This window comes from Monomorium pharaonis, chromosome 7 (assembly GCF_013373865.1).
Source record: "Monomorium pharaonis isolate MP-MQ-018 chromosome 7, ASM1337386v2, whole genome shotgun sequence".
NCBI classification, from domain to species: domain Eukaryota; kingdom Metazoa; phylum Arthropoda; class Insecta; order Hymenoptera; family Formicidae; genus Monomorium; species Monomorium pharaonis.
This window is the reverse complement of record NC_050473.1, coordinates 929,535-953,000: the sequence shown is the minus strand read 5'-3', so window position 1 is coordinate 953,000 and position 23,466 is coordinate 929,535. Positions and strand designations below refer to the sequence as shown.

At 43.7% G+C, this 23,466-nt stretch overlaps 2 protein-coding genes across 13 annotated transcripts in view; one reads left to right on the top strand and one right to left on the bottom strand.

Annotated features, from left to right (window-relative positions):
• LOC105832307 overlaps positions 1-23,466 on the bottom strand; it is an 82,386-nt gene that overhangs the window by 17,558 nt on the left and 41,362 nt on the right. For 9 of the 11 annotated variants that reach the window (XM_036290198.1, XM_036290205.1, XM_036290199.1 and 6 more), the window contains 8 exons: positions 16,782-17,550; positions 14,411-14,884; positions 13,581-13,877; positions 12,937-13,356; positions 11,865-11,909; positions 11,024-11,380; positions 10,306-10,781; positions 8,983-9,197 (listed from right to left, as the gene is read on the bottom strand). In XM_036290198.1, coding sequence (XP_036146091.1) covers positions 8,983-9,197; positions 10,306-10,781; positions 11,024-11,380; positions 11,865-11,909; positions 12,937-13,356; positions 13,581-13,877; positions 14,411-14,884; positions 16,782-17,550 — 3,053 coding nt within the window. The remainder of the gene's footprint in view (positions 1-8,982; positions 9,198-10,305; positions 10,782-11,023; positions 11,381-11,864; positions 11,910-12,936; positions 13,357-13,580; positions 13,878-14,410; positions 14,885-16,781; positions 17,551-23,466) is intronic. The other 2 variants (XM_036290206.1, XM_036290208.1) reach the window with 2 other exon arrangements.
• Positions 1,889-8,737, top strand: LOC105829906 (protein PRRC2A). 2 transcript variants are annotated; one of them, XM_036290210.1, is made up of 4 exons: positions 1,889-4,615; positions 5,418-5,850; positions 6,345-7,661; positions 7,779-8,737. In XM_036290210.1, the coding sequence occupies exons 1-3, from the start codon at positions 4,294-4,296 to the stop codon at positions 7,612-7,614; spliced, it is 2,025 nt and encodes a 674-aa protein (XP_036146103.1). In that variant the 5' UTR covers positions 1,889-4,293; the 3' UTR covers positions 7,615-7,661; positions 7,779-8,737. The 2 variants fall into 2 exon arrangements, with proteins under 2 accessions (XP_036146103.1, XP_036146102.1); XM_036290209.1 differs by having other exon boundaries at positions 4,294-4,615; positions 6,345-8,737.

Sequence of the window (23,466 nt, the reverse complement as noted above, 5' to 3'; positions counted from 1 at the left end):
CGTATTTCCATCAATTTTACCTACTAAAATAGGATGCCTTCAATGTATACCTTCGTTATCTCGTTGGAAAAATCTATATATCAAAAAATTATTCAGATGAAAATAAGTTTATTTAGCAAGGTAAATAAATTTGACATTTCAACTAAGCATTTTCAATTCATATTTCCCCAGAAAATGTATCCAATTTTCAAGCAAAGAGCGCATTGCAATTAAATTATTGATCCCGAAGAAAATACTACCACATGATGATACAATAAATACAATTAATAATTCCAATCTTTTGAGCCTTTCCGCAACAAACTCGCTTTTTGTTTTATTTAAATATACAAAAAATGTGACACAGTATACACAGAAAAATATTTTGAAGATTGGCTTGAAAAAGTTTAACATCGATTTACATTACTCCGCGATGATTATCGTTGTTCGTCGGGAAACGATCACGGAGGGTTGATAACGCATAAAGGAGCAAATAAATAAGTAAATCGAAATAGTGATTTATTTCCTTACCGAGAACACGAAGAGGAGTCAGGAGGATGAGGAAGACGAGGAAATCGAGAGAGAGAGAGCTTCTCCGGAAACGCGACGAAGAACATGCGGTAAGCCCGCGCACAGGCCCTGGTAATATCGCGAAAAGTGTTTGCTTAGCTTGTCTCGACCGACGTTGGAAGCATTAAACCGCGAGCGTTCTTTCGTCTCCTCGAGAGACGATCCCGGGAGCGAGGATCGCCCCTCCCCCCTCTCCCCTTTTCTTCCTCGCCGATGTGTACTCTTCTGCCGCCCTCGATTATTTCCAGTGCGGAGAGTCCCGGGGCCCTATACGCGCGAATTCTCATTTTCCCCCGATTAAAGTGATCGTTGATAATGGAAAACGAGCCAATTAAACGAAAACGTATCTTTGAAACAATCCCAACGCGAATGTAATGTATATCATTGTTATATCACATCGTTATTCTCAAGTCACTTTCCTGAATAGCTTGTATAAACCATTTTATTTGTACCATTTCAATCTTATATTACTGCTGTTATTGCCAATTACTGTTATTGTCGCGTTTTGTGTTGTTGGACGCTTCACGTGAGGACACTCCCGAGGAAGGCCTTCCGCGACACCGTTCTTATCGTGGTATACCCTTCCTTTTCTCGAGGTATTCTATTGTATTCCTCTCCGATTGCTATTGTAATAATCTCGACGATACTCGCTGATCGCGGCGATGTTTTGCGGCAGGGGGTCGACACTACAACCAGACGAGCGGAAAACGCAGAGGGGTGTTGCCTCTGTTAGCTCTCCGGTTTGGGACGGGCAGCCTCCTGGGAAATGCGCGTAATCGCCGAGTCTCCATTCTGGACCCCTGGATTCTCGCCGGCGACGACGACGACGATCGAACTTGTTTATGAACGCGAGCGCATCGTGAAAAATCGACGACCGAATTGGCTGACGGTCATCGAAGACGAGCGGGATGGAATAAAGACAACGACGTCTTTCTTTATGCCGTTGCAGCAACGTAAAATTGAAAACGAATAACTTTCTCAAGGCAAGATATACCTATAAATTCCAACGTACATTCTATATAATCACCCATCTACACTGTAAAAAATTTTTGTAAAATCACAACTACAATGGCGGGTAATTTTGTGACCAACTATAACAGTTGTAAATTTACTTTTGTCTATAATTTTGCAATGTACAAGTAAAAAAAATTTAACTTGTCATAAATTTGTTTACAGTGTATACACAGGTGTAAAAAAACAAATTAAGAAATTATCGCAAAATTTATTATATAAAATTACATACACAAGAAAATTTACAACTATTGTATAATTGGTCTCAAAATTACCCACTATTATAGTTGTAATTTTACAAAAATTTTTTACAGTGTATTCTTACAAAAAAAAAAAAAAAAAAAACAAACGAGCCTTAGAATTCTCCCTCCTTCTCCTCCTCCTCCTCCTCCTCCTCGCATTTTATCCGGAAACGTACGAAGGTGCAATCAACGATGATCGTGGGTCTATCATTCGCGAACAGGACAGCCTCTCTTCTGAAGGGGGAATAAAAAAAAAGAAGTGAACGGAATACCGCTCGGTTTTTTTCGCGTAAATGAAAACCGAAACCGCCGACAAGATGGGGAACAGGGAGAGGACGAGTAGCAAAGGTGGCACCGAGCACCCAGCGCGCGCGCGAGAGATGGAACGGGGGGGCTGCTGCCTTCCCCGGGACGGAGGGTATACGGATGAAAGAACGAGGAAGAGGGCCGCGGAGCGAACGATCGTGGCTCCGGAATAAAGTGGAATTCAGCGCGAGCTGAATTATAAACGATATTATGCAAACACGGCGCCGCGGAGTGAAGAGAAGCGCGTACTCTCTCATGCTGCGAGAGTTAATTTGATGAAAAACATCAGAGGCCAGGCCAGGCGCGGGCAAGAGGGTCTCGAAGAGAAAGAGAGCGGAAAAAGGAAAGAGAAAGAGAGAGAAAAAGAGAGAGAAAGAGAGGGAGAGAAAGGAAGAGACCAGCAAAAGGCGCATCTCGCGGCGAAAGATCGCTCTCCGAAAGGCGAGAGCGCACTTCTCTCATTATCCAGTCGGCTCTCGAAAGACGTTTCCCTTCTTCCTCTTTATTCGTCTTTTCCTATCGCTTCGTGTTTAACGTCTCATTTGAAGCCGACAAACAGATCGGCGTTTATCGCGTAAATGTCACAACTGCGATGCTGTTCTCTCAACGCGCGAGAACGATCTCCGTTTCCTATATACATGTCTTTTTTTTTTTTAGATTATTGCTCGATAGATCATAATTCAGTCTAAAAATTCTTTTTCGCTTGAGAGAACTTTTAGTTTTTAATCACGTCCTTAATTGACGAAACGCGTTGACGAATCGCCGGGTATTTTGGCCAATTGAAAATGGAGCGATTTAACCGCTGATTATGTCGACAATGTAATATTTCTATCATCGCGAGCTCTTCTTCCAATACAATCTTCGTGCGCAATCAATTAATATACATCCAATTATTAATATCCTAATATTCTTATTAATATCCATTAACATTCAATTAATTAATATACACGTTCGCGCAACGTTGCCGAGAAATAGCATCCAAGTTTCAAGATTCCCGTGTGATTTTCAACGAGGTGAGTTGATATATTATTATCTTGAGTCTCATAATTATAACGTAGCGTGACATAATGATACGATTGCATCCTGGATTGGGACGGCACACGCATTCGCATAGCGAATACATGTTATCGTCCGCATCGTTCGTGATAGCGTGTGTTTTACGTGCCGCTTAGGTTCTTTGCGTGTCATTGTAGATGTCAACTCTTGCTCGCGTTTGATGCAAAAAATTTTCGATCGGGGGAAAAAAGAGCCTAGTCAACTCGTCTACATAATTGTCTAAATTCTTAGTTCAGGCGGAGAATCGATCGCGAGATAAACGACGCTTATAATTAAAAAAAAAAAAAAAAAAACGCGAGAAGAAAAGAGATTAATCATCGTCATCCCTTCTAACGAGTGATAAAGAGTCTTTCGGAGTCCGCGAATTTTTCGCACCTCTCTCGCATATCGTGCGTGAAACAAGGGCGCGATCAGGAGCGCATCCCTCGCGGTATCGCGGGTAGAAAGGACCTGATCCTTCGGGCGCAGGTGCAATTCGGCCGCGAGCGCGACGTCCGCCGCCAATCTGCGCTCGTTGGGGGCGGTTCTCGGCCGCTCCGAAGGGGGTTGAGCCAACCCTACGCGGTGCGGCGGTAGGTGGTAGAAGCTCGGCTCGAAAAAGCCGAGCGCGTCTACGCGCAGCTGATAAACAGTGCGACGATGGTGCGCCTGCCAGCCGGCGTTCCGGCGTTCAAATCACGAAGAGCCGCGAGATCGGCGGCCCGTATCGAGAACGGTACCGCGTCGGTACTCGGGATCGTGGTATCCCCGGGCGACTTGTTTACGCACTAATTTCACGTATCGAGACGCATCGAACGGCGTCCTCCGGATCGTCACGATCTGAGAAAGAATCGGAACCCCCGAGCGGTTGAAGCTTGGAAATCGCGGAGTGTTCAACGGAAAGGAACAGGCGATTGTTCCACGAGAGAATAGGATAACGATGACGTCAATATGTCAATTGTCACCAGCCAGGAAACGGTCGGTGCTTGTAACATCCTAATCATGGAGCTCCTATCCGTTCTCGTATTCCCCACGTTAAGACGTTAATTTGAACGTCCATGAAAATCCAAGTCGAAAGGATTCTTCTTCCCAGGAATCTACGTCGGGTGAACAGAATCGTGGATTGAATCTGCAAGAGGGCCGAGCGGACGAGATGTATGGTTTATATAGAGCGTGGTTTGGCGGCGGTGCCACCGGCGGTACCACCAGTTATCCCTGTCTTCAGGACACGTTTTCACCGCCCGACACGGTGGTGCGAGTTGGTAACGAGGGCGAGCATCAGTTCGTCGCGCACAAGGGCGTGCTCGCGGCTCACAGCGGATACCTGAAGGCCCTGCTGGCGAGCGCGACGACGACGACGGCGGCGACGCCGTCGACGAGCTCACCCTTCGACCCTGCCTGCGCGACCGTCGCCGTGACGGCGACCAGCGGGCAATCGCAGCGACCGGTCACCTCCGTGTCGGTCTCGTCCATCGGTAAATATAGATGAAGTTAGAAATCGCTAATGGTACAACGATTGGCAAAATTCTATAGATCTTTGTCTATAAAATCTATGTGCAGAAGGAAATTTATTTGAGGTAAATTGTTGAAAGATTTAAAGAGAATTGTTACTCGACTTAAAATTATGTAAAATTAAAATTCCCCCCAAAATTCTGTTGATATTAATATTTTCCGCTCTTCTGCGGGGGATGCCTTTTTGTTGCGGCGCGACGAAATGCGATATTTTCAGAATTACTTTCGATTTGATAACAATAAGCCAACAGTGAAACGGAATAATTAACAAACTTTCAGCGCGCATCGTACCATTGTTATTTCCAATCTCTCATTGGGATTTTCCAATAGTTACCCAATTCAATCCAATCCAATCCAATCCAATAATTGAATCACTTGGTTCACAAGTGGCATAAGTCCACTTTTTTTTTGCTTGCAAACAAAAGAGCTCGCAAAATATTCTCTAATAAAATAATATCGAATTATTTTATTAGAGAACACTTAAATTGTCAACAAAAGTGTCACGCGATTCCAAAAGCAATCTATGAAAACGTATTTTAATCCACCGCTTGTAATCCAAATCTCAGTTCAAAAAACGAAGATCCCCCGAATATGACTGAAATATTCGCGTGGTGTAGACGACTGAGATTAAATCCTCAATTGGAAAGGTACACATGTTTGCCAGAAACTTTTATTTCAATTCGCCGGAAACAAACGGAAAACGCGAGGGGAAAATGTCCCAGCGTTAATTTGCACGAGGAGTGTTTATCCCGACTTCTGACCTAGGTGGAGAGGCGTTCGCGCCGTTGCTCAACTACATGTACACCGGGCGACTGGAGGTGACGCTGGACAACGTTTACAGCGTGCTGCTGGCGACGCATTTGCTACACATGCCGGGTGCACTGGAGCAGTGCAGGGCCGCGCTGCTGAGGCTGCGGGCACCGCCGCCACTGCCGACGCCGCCGCTGACGTCGGCGACAAGCGGCTCGTCGCCGGGGACCGCCGGCAACATCCTACGGCCCATACCGAGCCGACTGGTGGTGGGCCCGCCGCTCTGCTGGCCACCCGCGGCCTCCCTCGCGTACCCGCCCGCCGCCCCGGCGCCGACCGCCCTGTCGCACTTGCCGCCGTCGATGCAGCCGTTGATGCAACCGACCATGCCACCCGGGATCAACGTCGTCGCGTCGAGGGAGAAGCAGGAGCAGTGCGCGCGTTACAGGTTCGCAGTGTGCGATTGAGTCTCTTTGCATGACATCTTTGTTCCGATGTGAAAGTAGAAATCAGGATTATATGTATCTTTCACACGCTAGAGATTACGGAAGGTCTGTTGTAACAATTAATCCAATGTGATTTTTTAATCTTTCGAGATTTATATTGTTATTATTATCATGATCATACCTATACGAATTTTTTTTAAACCAAGATAGCGTGCCAATTAGAAACTTTGATCGTCTCTTCGAGAAAGTGAATATTCGGCGGATTGTTCTTAAATTATTTTTAGAATAGAAAGTTTCAAATTTTTATCTTCTTTAATCATAACTTGTGTATTCTTCCGAGACAAACATTATATTGCATTTGCAATGTGATTCACATCGTTAGTTTCCAAATCAGTCTCCAAAGTACAACGATAAGCGCGGTAATAATAAGATTGTTTAGAAGTTGTTAGAAAATGTCCGAGACTAATTCGAGAAAATTCTACATGAATGTTCGCAGCACCGGGGAAATGTCGAAGTCGCCGGAGTCCTCGTCAACCGTGGCGCATCACAAACGCCCGAGATTAAACACCAGCAGATCGAGAACACCGGAGATCGTGTCGACCGTGTCGACCCTGCCGTTCGTGGCCGCGGGCGCGGCCGCGTTCACCGCGTTCGCCGTGACGAGCAGCACGGCGAGCTCTGTGACGAGAGCACCGCCGCCGTCACCGTCGCGCTCGGTCTCGCCCGCGTCGCCCTCCTCCGTGTCGCGAACGCATTCGCCCGTGCATCACAGCAGGGACGACAGGTTGACGGAACGCGATGCCCAACGAAGAGGAGGAGCAGGAGGAAGAGGAGAAGGAGGAGGAGGAGGAGAAGAGGTCGAGGATTGTTCCGCTAGATCGTCCAACGATCAGCTACGCAAATCGGTTGCCAGCACATCTACCGACAGCAGACCGCCGAATAATCGCAACGGTAACGACGACGACGGCAACAACGACAACGGGAGTACCGTGATATCGGAATACGATCGGGCACGTTCGTCCCGGCGCCGGTCCCGAATCTCGGCCGCGAAGGAGACCCCCACCACGAGCACCGTCTTCTCCGTCGTGTACGATATCGCGTGCTGCGACGGGCCGGTGCGCTTTCATCGCGTCTTGAACGAGAATTATACGTCGGCGACGTCGCACGGGCCGCCGAGTACGCCGGCACGTAGGAATTGCCAGCCGGAGAGCGAGGATCCCTCGAGCGAGAACGACGAGAACGGCGGTCCGGCGGCGCGTGGAGGCGGCGGCGGCGGACACGCGCGCAGCAGCCCCAGCCACGACTCGAGCAACGACGGCAGCAGCAACGGCAACAACGGCGGATGCTACACCTGCGGCTATTGCAAGCACACCTTCAAGTCACAGTACTGCTACAGGAAGCACGCCAAGCGGCATTTGCTCCCGACGAGGATCAACGAGGCGATCAACAGCGGCGGCGGCGTCGGCGGCGGGGGCGGCGGTGGGGGCGGCAGTGGCGACGACGGCGGAGACGGCGCCGCGGCTATCGTCAGTCACGGACCGCGGCAAGATCCCGCGCGCGGTGCCAGACGGGAGGTCAGACTGCTGGATCTGAACGTGCAGTACTATCCCTGCAAGATTTGCGGCTGCAAGTTCCCGAGTTATTACTTCGTGCACAAGCACAGGAAGCTCTGCCACGCGAATGACGAGGAGAGGCAAGGCGCCACAGATGGAGCGAATGCATCGAGCCGTGACGCGGACGCGTCGTCTACTCAGGATGCTCCGTGAAACGAAAACGGACACGGCTCCCTCTCTCTCTCTCTCCTTGATGCCAGGTAGATATCGAGATACATAACAATACCATAAATTCTTGCCCTTAAACGACAAAAAATATAACTACGAAAGATATAATTACTATGTCCTAATGTGTGTAATTCTAATTCTCTTTCCAGATTTATTTTCCCTTGACTGTTCCCGAAACTCGTGGAAAGCAGAGAAGATATTTTCCACCCGGAAACAAGAGGAAAAATTTCACAGATTGGAACTCAAAGTACCTATCGATATTTGCGCGTATGGCGAATATGTAACTGTCGAATAAAATAGATTGGCAATTAAATTAAATTGTCGTAGAATGTAATATGCTGAAATTTACATTACGTTTAATATTCAAAATTAAAGCATGTTCTTAAGTTACCTCGGAAATGTATATATAGATATAAATCATTGAAAACACATCATGTCCTACGTGTTAAAGATTTGTATAACTACTAATTTATGTTTAATAGATAGCACCTAATCAGGTTTGTCCCTTTATGTGTATTCTTTATCATTACATATATCTTGATGTTACGTACATCAATGTTTTGATATACATTTGGTACATATTTTGGGTACCAAAAAATTGTACAAAAAAAAACAAATCCGCGATGTAGTTACGTAGTGATATAAACAAATCACCAATACATATTATAGTTGAATTTAATTTAAGAAAAGTTATAGTAACAAATAAATGAAAAGAAATGCTAGTTTCTGAATGTAAAATAAAACTGCTCGTATAAATTGTATTTCAATGTTACATTTAAAATTAAATGTAAATGAAACGTTACTGCTATATTTTATTCGATTTTATGTAAAAAAAAAAATTTTTATTTGCCATGGACAAGTTCTACGTTTGAATACGATGTATGTTTCAATAATGTACATGTGTCGAGTCTGTGAATTTAAGTGTACAATCTAATAATGCGGTATATCAATATGTCGGAAACAATTCTTTAAATTCACAGAAATAAACTACGAGACGAGAGACTGCATTATTAAATACCCCACCATTTCCATCGGAAAAGCGACGTAATAAAATAAATGCTTACCCGGAAGTATATCGATAATGGAATAAATATGATAATTAAAGATATATTATTTCGGATATATTAAATTAACCTTTAAAGATACGGGATAATTTAGATAAATGATTGAAGTCAAGCCGAAAACTTCAATTATTTAACATCAGTCTAATTTTTAATACATTTATATATAAGAGCAAATTCTGTAATTACGTATTAATGTAGATGTTCGAAAAGCAAATGTTTGGATTAAGACTCCAACAAATCCAATTAATGTCCAACAAAGATACAAAATATCAATTAGCTCTAGACTTACCGATGACGTCGATCGACGGTGTCTCCTCGTCACTGGTCTCCATAGGAGTATGATTCTCCTTCTTCTTATCTTTTATTCTACCACTAGCTGCCACATTAGCACCATTGCCTAGTTTCTTTTTACTTGATTCCTTGAAGTCTGACTGGATGGTCGAAACATTCGTCGCGTTGTTCAACGAAGACGCGGATGATGATAACGCGCCTTTCCCTTCCATTCTGTAACAATGTCGATACAGATAAATTGGATTTGCTTAAACAAATACAAATAGTATGAAATATAAATGTAAACTTTGCGCGCACTCGTGTTAAACGATAATCCATTAAACATCCTATTTCAATCGTACTTGTACTTTTCAAAAAATAAAACGTGAGGTTTTGGCATAATAAAAAATTATTTTCTCGATAAAATTTTGCTGACTGCATATGTCAGCCCTTAAGATGCAGCGGAAAAGTCCGACACTTATCGTTCTCATTGGACAGAATCACATTTCCAACGATCGAGTCAATTACGGTGATGAGAGCCTACGTAAACATAATCCACTAACCGGTAACCATTGATTAGCATTACAATCTGCTAATAATTGATCCCCTCCCATCCCTTCTCAGGCCGCTACCACCGTCGCATTTACCTCACTCCGCCCCACAATTTCTGGCGTATCCTCGTCACCCCAAAGCCAATTTCCACCTTTCAATGACTTGCTTCTTCATTCGCGCGAACGAAGAACAGCGTCGATAAAAGTAAAACTTATCTCTATTAATATACCGCCCGAAAAAAAGCAGATTAAGCTCCTTTTTCCACGCGTTTTTGTAATATCTGTGCGCCATCGAACGGCGTATTGTAATCGTTAAATGGGTATTCGCGGGTCGTCTCTCCCACCGTGGATAATATTGAGATTGGTTCGTTGGAGTGGGGTATGTTTGCGGAATGAATATCTTTCGGCCGATGGATACGGTTCATTCAATCAGTCCGCGTACACGCTTTTATATAGATCAGAATCGGGACCAATTGATATGCGTTTCGCAAAATGAGCCGCGCAAACTTTTTTATTTCTTATTCGCGTATCAAAAATGATTAATATCGTGCTGTGAAAACTTGAAAAAATTATAAAATTAAAATTAAGAATACGAGATTCACGCGACAACGTATTCGTATACATTAAGAGACATCTTGTCGTTCTGATTTTAAATATTCTATACGCTATCTCAATAATTTCGAAATTTAATAACCGTATAATTAATATGTATATATAAACATGTATTTAAATTACGTGAGACAAAATATTGCATAAAATTTAATTATAGATTTAAAAACTCATACACGTACATTACTTTAATGTCCTTCCCCGATGCTGAATCCGATTGTGGCTCTTCTTTCGGTTCTATCTTTACAAGATGAGATTCCTTCGAATCGACTTTATTCTCCTTATTCTCTTTACTCGCGTCCCTGGAATCCTTCGCGCTGGACGTTGTCGACGTCGTTGAGACACTCGACGTCGCGGTGGTGTTCAGGACAGATGTCGTTGTCGTTGTCGTTGATGCCGTTACAGAATCCGTCGTTACGCTAACGCCCGACGCTATCGAGCTCAAAGGAGTCGTTGTCGTCGTCACTGTCGTGGTTCCGACAGTTGTTGACGATACGCTCGATGTTACCGTGGTGCTCGTTGTAGATGTAGACGTAGCCGTTGACGAACTATTCTGAGGATTCTCTTGAGTTTTCTGTTGCTGTTCTCGCTGTAATCTTGTCGTTACGCCTGTCGTTAAAATATCTATAGGTCCGATAGTCGAGCTCGTATTATTTACCTGAAACAATTACATGAAACATTTATCCTACATGGTATTATAATTCGAGAGTTTGATAAGTATTTTCTAATTTCTTTATGTTATATGATTGATACAGTATAAATACAAGATATAATTTAATTATACATGCGTAAAAGTAACTACCTCAATTTAACTTTATAAAACATTAATATTATAAAATAAAAAGATCGTCAAAAGATAATTGACACGTCTTATATATAATATCGATGATTAACACTTACTTTGTTATTTGGATTGTTCCGAGAGCTACGTGTCCGTTGACGCGATTTTCGTAGAAGTTGTTTATAATTTTCTGCTTTTTTAGTGAGGTAGTAGTGATGTACACAATCTGGAACGCACTTATGTTCTAACGATTGAGCTATCACTCCATAGTTCTTAGGGTGCTGAAGATATTTTTCCTTAAATAATTCATGTTCCACCGAACTCCATACATTGATCAATTTACGTTCACTATGAAGAGCTTCTAATTCCTCTGGTTGAAGCAATCCATTTCGATTCTGAAATGCGATTCTTCGTTGCTTCGCGTCCAACAACAGAGGCGGTATGACTGCATATGAACGCATCTTTTTATCCTCCATCTGTCAGAGATAATATCATTTTCAATATACTAATTATTTCTTTATAACATTAGCACTAAAAGACCTTTTATCAACATACTTTCACAATCCATTCTTTTTTAAAGTAACTTTTAAATGATTTTTAATAAAATAATATTACTAAGCAAGTTGACTGTATGTTGATAAAATATGTTAGTATATGTCATGAGTAATGTTTTACATGAAATAAAAAAAAATTGTTAATTTTGTATAACCTAAATATAAAAATTTCTATGCAAAGAATGTACAATACTCAACTATGGTTTTTGATTTTCAACAATAATTTTTAGCAATAATTATGTTGCTCTTTAAGTTGGTTACATTAAGCGTTAATTTGTTACATTTATTTAATTCACCAATACTAGTGTTTGTTTATTTCATCGATTTGATGCATTTCTTGTATGTGGAATTGATCTATAACTAATGTATGAGGTAAGGGTGAAGGGAGCAAGCGCACGTTACTAACCTGACGAGCTTTAATGGAATTTTTTAAATCTTGCAATGTTTCTTCCTGGGGAAACAGTAAAAATTAGATGTCTTCCATGAAGTATAATTATAAAAATGTGTCTAGCCAAAATTAATCAATAAGAAAACACAAAATAAAAAAAAACAAAAATAAATAACTTTAAAAGAATACTTTTTCTTAAAAATTCAGCAGTAAAATATTAATTACACAATTTTTTAAATTATTTATATTTAATGCAATATCGATTGTAAGAAGATATCTTAAGAATATCTTTTTTAACCATAAATCTGAATCAATTAAAACTTTATTATCCCACACGTCTATTAGTCCGATGGTAACTTCCAATCATCTCCATCCATTTATCTAGTTTGCCATCCTTTTCCTGGTCAGCATACACGAGAAGACCAAGAGAGAAAACAAATGTCTAAAGATGGGAAAAAACTGCCAGTTACCATCCTTTACTTATAATCAACTAACAAACTCTTTAATCCTTGGATGTAAAAATAGTGTTTCTATAAAATGGGTTTTGGAAAAATAAAGAAAGAGATGAGAGACAGAATTCATCAAAAATATAAAAAAAGTACTGCGACATCTGTAATCTTTGCTGTGTTAAGGATATAATAAGACTATTCGCGTATATTTCGGTACAAATATCGAAAAATTTGACAAAACAAAGCTCAGATTTGTCATTAACATGTAAATTTAGCTATGTTTCTGCATGTTATCTTTCTTTCTCGTAAATAATTAATGGTAGCAAAAATAAGAATAAAGAATAAAAAGATAGATATTTTTAAAAAATAATAATAAATTTAGTATCTCTTAATTCTCTCATTCATTAATTTACAGTCTGTTTAAACAACATTCAAAGTATCCCCTTTCTTGTTTTTCTTCAACATGTAACTACTGAAAAACGTTCATCTAATGAACACTAATTTAGTAACGTGCCTTTCTTTTACTTCTCCCTATACCTGTTTATCTTCACTATACTTTTGTTTTTCTCTTTCGGAATGTGTCACGTGGCTCGTTTCGTGACCATTCTGTTACAAACGTATTCCACAATAACAGAATGTACCTCTTGTTCTTGTAGACCGTCCATTATCTCTTCAAGATCGGCTTCACTCTTGATGCGAGCACCAACTCTGTTAAAACGTTCCTTGTCTTCCCTCTGTTTTCGCAACTCGGGGAACACCTTCTCGAAGAACTCGCGATTCTTTGTCTCCTTCGATTTTCTTTTTTGCGTTGCCTCCAGCCGTTCCACCTTACGATGCCATTCTTGAACTAAAATGGCGTATGTTTGTGATTGCTGCCGATGAAGGGACGCACGCTCGGCATGTTCTCTCCGAAGCCTAGTTATAAGTCTGGCTCGTATACATGTTTGATGCCGTGTACGATTATCTTGGTACACGCTTGTATCCGACGGTTGATTATACAAAGGTAGTTCTACTTTGGGGCCCAGTCTTTCTAAGAGTCTATGAGCTTCTTCTGCCTTTCTCTGTTAACAAAAATATACCAAATTAAAATTCAAACCTCTTGTTCTCTATACCTCAAATATTTAAGTATAATCTATATTCCAACAAACAAAAATTAAAATATTACTTATATTACTTATATAACACACACCAAACACAAAAGACACACGCGATATTCAAGTTTGATTCAAGTGTTTTTGATGCTCAATATGTAAAAGTATATTTAAATATTATTTACATAATTTACCCTGTTCTCAGCGTAGACCTTTTGCGCCATCGACTGATGCTTTGGTTGCTGTGACTGTTCCTCAGTATCCTTTACCTCGAGAGGTTTATTCGCTGTTTCTTCTAGTTCTTTTAACCTCTTCCGCAACATATTCAATTGATTCTCCCTTTTAGCGATCTCCCTGTCGACCTTGCCAATTTGCTGCAAAAGATCGTCCTTCGTACTTCTATATTGTGCATCCTCTTGCGTATTCGGCTCTGGAAGCGTAGGCGAAATAGCTTCCGTTTGTGGCGTATACGCTCCCACGGCAGGCTGCTCCTAGCAAAAATTCGTCATATCATATTGTATTCAACTTATTTGTTTAATTGTTTGTCATATGTCCAATCTATGTTACATTTATTTGTTTAGTTCATATCCAGTTAATCTAAAATATTGATGTGCATTTATAAATCATTCTATATTTAGTTACATGTTAATTTATTTATATTTATATACAGTTATTCTCGGAAAATGTAAATTAATCTCAATTTATAACCCATACCCATCACACTATAAATGTGATTAACTGCAATCCGATTTATTTGTTTAATATAATCTCGCGAAAATTAATACTATTTCTCCAATGTTTTGATTTTCAATAGTATGTAAACGAATGAGATATCATTTAAAGCGATATAGTCCTAACTAATAACAAAAATAAAAAAATCTAAAATATAATTTTATGTTACCGACGATCAAAAATTAACTTGTTATCGACAATAAAGTAGCGCTAAAATATATATGAAATAAATACATAGGCGAGCCCTGGTTACATACGCTAATCTGTCGATTATCGAGCAGATTGTACCCACCCTGGTGTCTATCCTAAGTGGCTGTTGCAGCTGTACGACATGTTGCTGTTGTTCCTGCTTGGCTCCGCATGGGTCCGCGGGCGACAAGCAGCGCGGCTGAGATTGCGACTGCAGCTGCTGGACCTGCTGATGCGATCCCAAACGGATCTTTTTGAAGGGTGGCGCATCCTGCTGCAGACTGGACATGTCGACGGGGGTGCGACTGCAATACTGATCAGGCTGGACGGGCATGAGGCCTACTCGCGGCGGGTTCCTTGCCGCCGCCGCATGTTGTTGATAGTCCGATGCGGCGGCGGCAGAAGGCGATGGTATAGACGTTACCGAAGAGCCGACAGGCGGCAAGAGGGATATCCTCTGCCGATCACCTCTGCCACCGGCACCCATGCCGCTGTATTCCGCCGCGGACACTACCCCAACGCCACCAACTTGCGACAGAGGACTGCTGTTCACATTGATGGCGAGCCTCTCGTTTACCTAAAAAGAAAATACCACTGTTAAAAGTCTATCCCAATCCTTTCCTTTTTGCATCTCCTCCTCCCCCTTCTCTTGCCTCCTCTTCCCTTCCATCATCGTTTCACTCATTCTTTGCCAAAGGTTTAATTTATCTCCCGCGCCTCTCTAACCTTCTCGCCGGAGAAACTATTTCAGGAAAATCGATGACCCGGTTCAAGAAAGCACGCGGTACTGATATACCATGCGACCGCGGCTCTGTCCCCTACGCTCTGTCTACCGCAATCATCTGTTCCAACTTTTTCCCCCCTTTTATTTCTGCCGGTAGTTTTGCGTTACAACGTCGGTTCATTCGTTCATCATAGTTCACTCCGCGAGGTTTGCGTAGATAAGTTTGTACTTTGAACTTCGTAGTCTCGGTCATACCGTAATGACTCTTAAAAAAAAATAAAAAAAAACTGCGAGTTGTGACGGCTAGATAATCGACTTAAAATATACATAAGAAACAAGATGCAGTTTTGTGTCCTTGCATACATGCGTACACATATGTGCAGCATATGAGTAGGCGACTGTAACTTTCTCCCGCCTACTCACATCGCGCTACAAGCTAAGTACGATTAATGTTCGCTAGAACTGCGTTACGCCGTGAATTTAACTTGATTTAAGACCAATATAAAAATTAAATGCAATATAACAGAAACTAAAAGATACTGTATATCGTCGTTTTGAAATATTCTTAAATAAATTTCAAAATATCTTGAAATATGTATCTTTTTCGAGTTAATTGATTTATAAACAAGATATATATCATAATTAAGTTACAATTCAGTTGGGTACGTACATAAAAAAAAAGAAAGGTTTCTATATTATTGTCGAGTATTTTTATCTTCTTCATTTAAATATCTCGTTTCATATATCTCTCTTTAATATAATTTTATTTCTATAATTATATTTAAATTTAATTTTGAAATTTATATATCTGCATACGCGTACGATCTCACTTTTTCTCTTTATTATAAGAAAATAATTTGTCATATTTATAAAATATATTTGAACGTTTGACAAAACGTGCATCATTTAGTTGGAGCAGTTTTGCGTTAACGGTGTCATATTTAAAATTGTCGAGCGTCAGACGCGTGCGGATCGTATTGTTAAAAGGGAGGGAAAAAAGGAAGAGGGCCGATAATCGGTGAAAGTCAAGGACGGGGTCGACCGATATGGCATGCGTGCGATTGCGTTGCGCGATGCGTGTCCCAATTAGTCTAACGTCTGATGCTACGAATTAATATTGATCTCTATTCCATTATATATACTCCTGCACTAGATTGATGAAAATGGGAACAATTCGTTGAATATCAAATAATTTTCATAGCATACGATATTAAATTAATCGTCTAGAAATATTTATCTTGTAAGTGAATTAAAGTAAAGAAAATTCAAGTATTTTATTTAAATGTTGCAGAAAAGATTATTCGGGTCAGCAGCAGTCTTAAATTATAACAAAAGCGGATCGCAAAAGAAAAGACTAAAAATATAAATGTAATATTCAAAAATAGCCTCCGAAAGTGAGCTACCTAGCCACGCGATTGCGCAACTTAATATTGAAGTATCTCTATTAAGGACATTGAATGAAGCTATCTCTTAATTTTCTCGAACACAATTTATTATAAATACTTTAACGGTGCCCTACTATTCTCTCTCTCTCTGTACCATGATCTGACGGTGCAACGTTCATCAGAGAGAGAGAGAAAAGAAGAATCCCTCTTGCTCCCAGGCGCGTTTGCATGACCATGACCGCTCGACGCATCGCGGCGTCGTATCGGGGACCCGCGGAGGAAAAGGTGGCGAGGAGGCGCATCTCGCGCGCGCGCGGGCGGGGGGGAGGGGGGTAAAAGTGGTTCGCGTTCATGGAAATACCTACGTTCGTAGTGCCGGCACGATACGCGTCTCTCGCGGCGTAGGTAGTCCCGGTGAGTGGCGGCGGCGGCGTTTGGCTGGCGATGACGGTAGGCTGACTGTGAGGTGGTGCGGAAACGGCCACAGGTACGGGCGCAGGCACGGGCACAGGCACGACGGGTGCAGCCAGCGACGGTGCGGTGGTGACGACCGCCGTTACCGCCGGCGACGACCCCGAAGTCGGAGGGTAGGAATGAATGTAGCGGAGCATCGGCACGGTGACATAAGAAGCGGCACCCCCGGCACCGCCAGCACCACCAGCACCACCTCCTCCTCCTCCGCCAGCACCGCCGCCACCACCGCTGCCGCCGCCGCCGCCGCCACTGCTGTTGCTATTGCCACCGCCGCCACCGCCGCCACCACCACCGCCGCCGCCGCCGCCGCTGCCGCCACCACCGCCGCCGCCGCTACCGATGTTGCTCGCACCGCTGTTGTTCGTGCCGCTATTGTTCACGCCGCCGCCACCGCCGCCGCTGCCGCCGCCGCCGCCGCCGCCGCCGCCTCCTCCCGTTGCAGAGGATAAAACGTTCGAAACACCAACCAGACCGCTGCTACTCGTCGCGGTAATTCCACCGGCTGCAACGGCGGGGCCACCCGCGGTCGCAGCGGCCGCCGCAGCAGCCGCCGCCGCGGACGACGCGGCCGCACCGCCCTGCACGTACGTCGCTCCCGTTCCTATCGTCCTCGGTGATACCGGGCTACTGCTCTTGATGTTGGCATAGCTCTGCGTCGGTCTGCAATCATCCAAACATTTCCTTAGCTAGACTTTTCGCAGCGGAAGAGAAATTCTATATGACGGCGTCATCCGTTATTACATATCGCTGGGGGTGTAATCTTAATGAGGGAAAAATTCATTTTGTTTCTCGATAGATTCCAGTTGGCGATGCAACTGTAAATTCAATCGTCGACCGCTTTACTCGCGCGCAATTGTCACGCGACTCAATTTTCAATTGTTTCTTTTTTTTTTTTTAACCATTATCTCCTCGACAATAACGTGAGAAAATAAATGTAAAAGAATAAGTTGTCGCGATGTGTGCGCGTCTATATTACGATAACGAGCGTCATTTGCAAACTTAAGTCTTCCACGAATAGACGAGTTGATACGATATTCCGTGGCTGACAACTAAAAAGATAGTTGCGCATTGATAATATTGCCACGTCTAAAAGTCGCGTTGCAACTTCTTCCTTATTAAAGATCGTGATAACGTCATCGTCGTCGTCGTCGTCGTCTCTAAGAAAATACGAAGCATCGAAAGGAAAAATCTAGTCGCGCGGAACATCTTATCGATATTATTAATCAGCTTGGCAGTCGATTTTAATGCAACTTATTTTCCTGCCGCTGCAGCTACGACCGAGATAACGAATTCCAGTCGCGCGTTTCCCGATAATCTACCAATATTAAAAAAGAACGTAACGCTTGCAGAAAATGTGTGTAACATGCAAGTATCAGATGAAACTGTATATTGATCGATCAATCATGTATATTAGTCATTCGACGAGCCTGTTACAGCAGAAGCGTCGCAGCGGTTTGTTTATCGGCTCGCGTGTCACTGGCACACACGTCATGCACACGGTTGATCCAATTTGATCGGCTTAGAAGAAAAAGAAAACTGTCAAGCAGCGGCGATTGACAGTGGCCTAAACAACTTTGTAGGGCCGATCGATGGGGACGACCATCCGGGGTCTCCCCCCCCCTATTTTTTTCCTTTCTCTATCCAATCACGATTCCATCAAAGTTTCTAATTCTTTTTCCGAAGGCCGCCGTCCTGTAACCCGAAACGTCGAAATAAACGGGACCTTTTTCTCGTTTTTTCACCGAACATTTCGCCGATTAATTTTTCCGCACAGCGCGCCTTCCTCCCCTTCTCTCGTTTCGGCCAATAAATTTAACGAAAATTTAATGAATAACTCGTATCGCGGTGCCCCAAAAAAAGCGCCCTGTACTGTTTTGCATTCGTATGGACTCGATTGTCGTACCTTCCGCTTTTGCACACCGGGATGTTATCGATGTGGAAATAAAAAAATTCTGCGAGAGATAACAAAATCTGCTCTCGAGCCCGTTGGATTAATAACCGACTCGTCGCAAAATGACTCTGAAGTGAATAAGTAAAGCTCGGCAACGATACCTTCTCTCTCTCTCTCTCTCTCTCTCTCTCTTCCCTTGCAAATTGGAGTTAATTCAACAACGTGATTCCGTTTATACATCATTACGTTCGCTGTGAATTTTCGACGACGCTAAAAAAAAAACACAAACGTGTTGAAAAATTACTCGCTTCCTATCGCTCACTTGATAACTTACTTTCGCTAGAAGAGAAAAAAAAGATCAATTTAAAAGAGATATCGGGAGTCGCGCGCTTCGTGGGATTGATAACCCAGTGTTTCGAAATAACCTTGTGTATTGGCATTCGCGCGCGCTTGTACTGTTTCGTCACAGTTCCTCTATAATAACTACGAACTAAAATCGTATCTCTCGAGCGGCCTTAACGTTGCAAATAGCTCTCGACCCGAGAGAGGGGGAGAGAGGGAGAGAGAGAGAGGCAGAAAACGGAGTCGTAATAATAATTAAAATACGCGTTTTAATTCAACGATTCGACCGATTCGATTGTAACGCGATTCCTCGTCGACTCATTAACTCGTCCGATGCTCACGCGGCTAACGGTACTCTCTCCGACGGGATTTCTCGCGAGTATCACATATCTCGTCGAACCAGTCAATAACGATGTCAAATTCGCGGCTGGAATACGTCGCGAGCATCCCGGAAATCATTGGAATTAGTTTAGACTCAAAGCAGGCAGAATTTTGAGAATCATCGTGCAAGAATGAACAAAGAACGCGATAAAATTTGAAAGATATTTAAAAAATACTAGTATTTCTAGTTACATTTGGTATAATTGATGCTTACATTTCATAATTAAATTTATTTAATGTATACCTCGAAAGCATTAGGGCGTTTTGAAAAAAAAAAGGAGGAAGGAGATTTGGTCGAATCTCCGGTTAAGGAAAAACCGAACGCAATTAACGGGCGAATCGACAGATCTAGTTAACTCCGAATAAAAAATGTGATTGCAAAAATTGCAATTTCTCCACTTCGGTTCGCCTCGCCGCACCAGTGGGGTTATTAATTTAATTGAACTAATTAGTAATCCCGACGGAATCGAGCGTCAGGTATTAAATGCGATCGATACCAAACGCTCTCGGAGTATTGATGTTAGAAGAAGAGAGCGTTGTCCACACCTTTGGCCAAATATGACCAATCGGTGCACCGCAAGCGCCGAAATATCGTCCGGACAATCGGGTTCAACAATTATTTTTCCCGCATTATCAAAATGACGTCAGATTTAAAAAAAAAAAAAAAAAAAGAGCCGAGCGATCGGCGCGGTAAAAGCTAAGAACAAATGACATTCGCGTTATTAAATACCAAACAGGTTATTCCGGCCGAGATTTATGGCGTAAATCGTGGAAAGTTTCGCAGAAAGTTTCTTGCTATCTCTTTGCCACCCAACAACGCACTGCTATCCGTATAATGGCGTTTTTATCGAGTTCCGCTAAGGAGAAAGAGATTACGAGAATTCGGAATCCATCGCTCCGTTCTGCTGGATTAAGCGCACACTGCGGAATGTTATATTTTCTTGAGCGATTCGATTCTTATCGGTTTCGCGGGCGCAAATAAATGATGGCCACGTCTAGCAACGACCTCGCTCCCGACATATATATATTTCTCTCTCTCTCTCTCTCTCTCTCCCTCCCTCTTTCTCGTGCGTACCTCAATCCCGAAGGTTTCCATCGATCGCACCCGGCAAAAGCGAGTCGTCGCCCCCGACCCGCGACAATTATCGCGAGAAATTGTCGACATCCACGCCGGCCAGGCGGTTCCTTCAATGTTCTCGCGATCGAAGACTTGGAGGGGGGAGGGAGGCTTTATTTCGAGATCCGTAAGGATTATGGGTTTCCTAATGTTAGATCCCTCCAATGTGCCCAATGTGCTTTCCCGCGACGTTTCGCGTAATTCCACGCAAAAGGAAATGCACCGAAAGTTTCGCCAAATGGGAAACGCGATTCCATTTCGCTGGACCAATTAAGATTAAATCTGCGGAAGGTTTAATGCAGTTGTGTCGCATATTACCATTTGCAATACCGGAATCCGCGTTCTGGCAGTATCGTGCACGCTCCTCCCGTAGCCGTGAGAACGCGCGTCATCTCGCGCGTTTTCGGTTTTGCGTACAACACACGGGAGAAGGGGGATCCGCGGATGTATTACGGCAGCATTCGAAATTGGGATCTAGGTGAAAAGATTCTCCGCGCGGCGCGAGAGCCGACAAGCCGACGAAGGGAAAAGGACGTGTGGCCGATGGCCCGGCGCAGACAGTCGGAGCGAAGGAAAACGTTCGTAGGAAGTGGCCGAAGTGGAAAAAGAAGGACCGTGAGAGAAGAGGCGAGAGAAACCCGAAGAAGAAACGAACAGGTATACTCTCTCTGCCCGCGCGCGGCCGAACGTTCCCGACCAATCGCGTGACGCGTCGAAAATACGATTCGCGCCGGAATAGTTGCCATTGGCGTTCCGCGCGGCAGCGGCGGTGGCGACATTTCGGCGGCGCGCCACACGTGGCACAATCCTGGCTGCGCGTGCGCAGAGAGAGGCGCGCTGCTCTCGCGCGGTAGAGGGAGGGGAGAGAGGGGGGGACGCGCGAGAGGGCGCTCGTGCGCGCGGTTCCGCGTGTCGGGTGCCGACAACGCGACACACACAAACACCGTCGAGTGACCGCGCGCAGGCGCGCTGCACCCGCCGGGAAGGGTGAATGTGCCTGCCTGCCCGCCGCCGCTCTCGAGAATGCAACGTTGCCGCGACCGCCGCGGTGTTGCCGAATCTCACCGGCGCGGACCCCATCAAACGCCAAAGCCGAGACTCTCCCGCCCGCGCTACTTGCTAACGGATTACGGTGGAAGGTTAATCGGTGACGGACGAGAGTTCGTTGTTCAACCACGATTGCTGCTACTTCTCTCTTCTATTCTTTTTTTTCTCCCCCTCCCCCTCCGCTTCCTCCCGACCGAAGATAGATGAGGCCATCCTCGACTTTTCAGGCGTACGCACACTTTTTTCGTCCCCCCCCCCCCCTCTCTCATAGGAACCGCGCGTATCGCGAGGAATCCATATCGTAAGAAACGCGCGAGCACGTCGAGCGGACGAGTGATCGCTGGCTGACCGTTTCGAGATAAGCCAACGGCTGCGCGAGAAACGATCGAGACGAAAAAAAAAAAGGCCTGCCTCTTTTCAAATACAGTCGACCCCGAGCGAACAATAGGCGCGCTTCTTGCGCACCGTCGCGAACACTCGTAACCGGCGAGCTGCATTTAGCAGCACCTTACGATCAAAGCGAGGCAAAGTACGCTGCGAAAAAAAAAGAGGAAAAAAAAAGAGAAAAAACAGAGCGACTTACAAATGCGTACTTTGCGATGTAAAATATTCTTCGCCTTCTACGCCGGCCTTACCACTTTGAATCTATATTTCTACCGTGCGCGGTACACTCGACACAGAAAGAGTTTCGTCTACGTATTGTACGCGCTGAGGACTGAAGTTAGAGAGTTTCAGTCCTTCGCGCAGTATTAGAAGCGCATTACGCATGACGTTCAAATGGTTTCAGGAAAAAAGAAACGAGGTTAAAGTAACGTAAAATTCTTCGAAAATTTTACAGGGCGTTTTTTTTTTTTGCATCATTGAGAAACATTAATAAAACGAGACTTCGCAAAGTGAACTTAATAAGAAGTGCAACCGTGTCGCAATGTGTGAAACGTGGTAATTAAACCCTCGTTCGCGACGTAGGTAGCAATTTTTTTCCTCCGGCCATAACGGTATCGTCAAAAAATAAAAGTGCTCCCGCACCGATGGCTGTGAATTTATTTCTCGGCCTCCTCCTGAAGGGAGTGGAATTACACGCCGCATGAAGGAGATCGGTCATCGTACAGAATAAAGGACGTGAAATAGAGCGAGCCAGTCGTACATCCGAAACGCTCTTACCACGCTAGAAACTCTACCTACTTCGCGAACAAAGAGATATATGCGCGATGCACGAGCGTATCCAACCGCCTACGATCGATAACGCGTGATGCACGGGCGAGCTCCTTTTTTTCGTCTCTTTTTCAAAATGTAGGAAGTGCAAAGTGAAAGTAAACTTCACGGCTAAAAAAAAAAAGCCTCTCCCTCCCCTCCTGAGCGCGACGGGCGTTCAAAATTTCAAACCACTCCATTTGTCATATTTTTGGTAAATTATTGTCATTCACCTTTTACGCGTTTATTTTTAGATTTAGCTTCAGAGGGATTTTGGTCTAATACATACATTTATACCTCGCGCAGCGCGCGCTCATTCCGGTTAATAAAAATGTAGGTGATCTATATCTAGTGCCGACAACGCCCTCCATTTGCGGCTCTCGATGAATGGAAGGTTGTTACTTATGTCACTTTTAAAGAGAAAGTGCGACATACATATTCATCGTTAGACGCGCCCGTTCGTGAGGAAAATGTAATTGAACGTAACGGTAAAAGCGCGTCCCTGGTAAAATTAAAAATCTCTTAATACTTTCCTCGTTTAGTGCCCGCCTAAAATTCTTTACGTATTCTAACTCTTTTTCCCTGCTCCGATTTACACCCTCCCCCC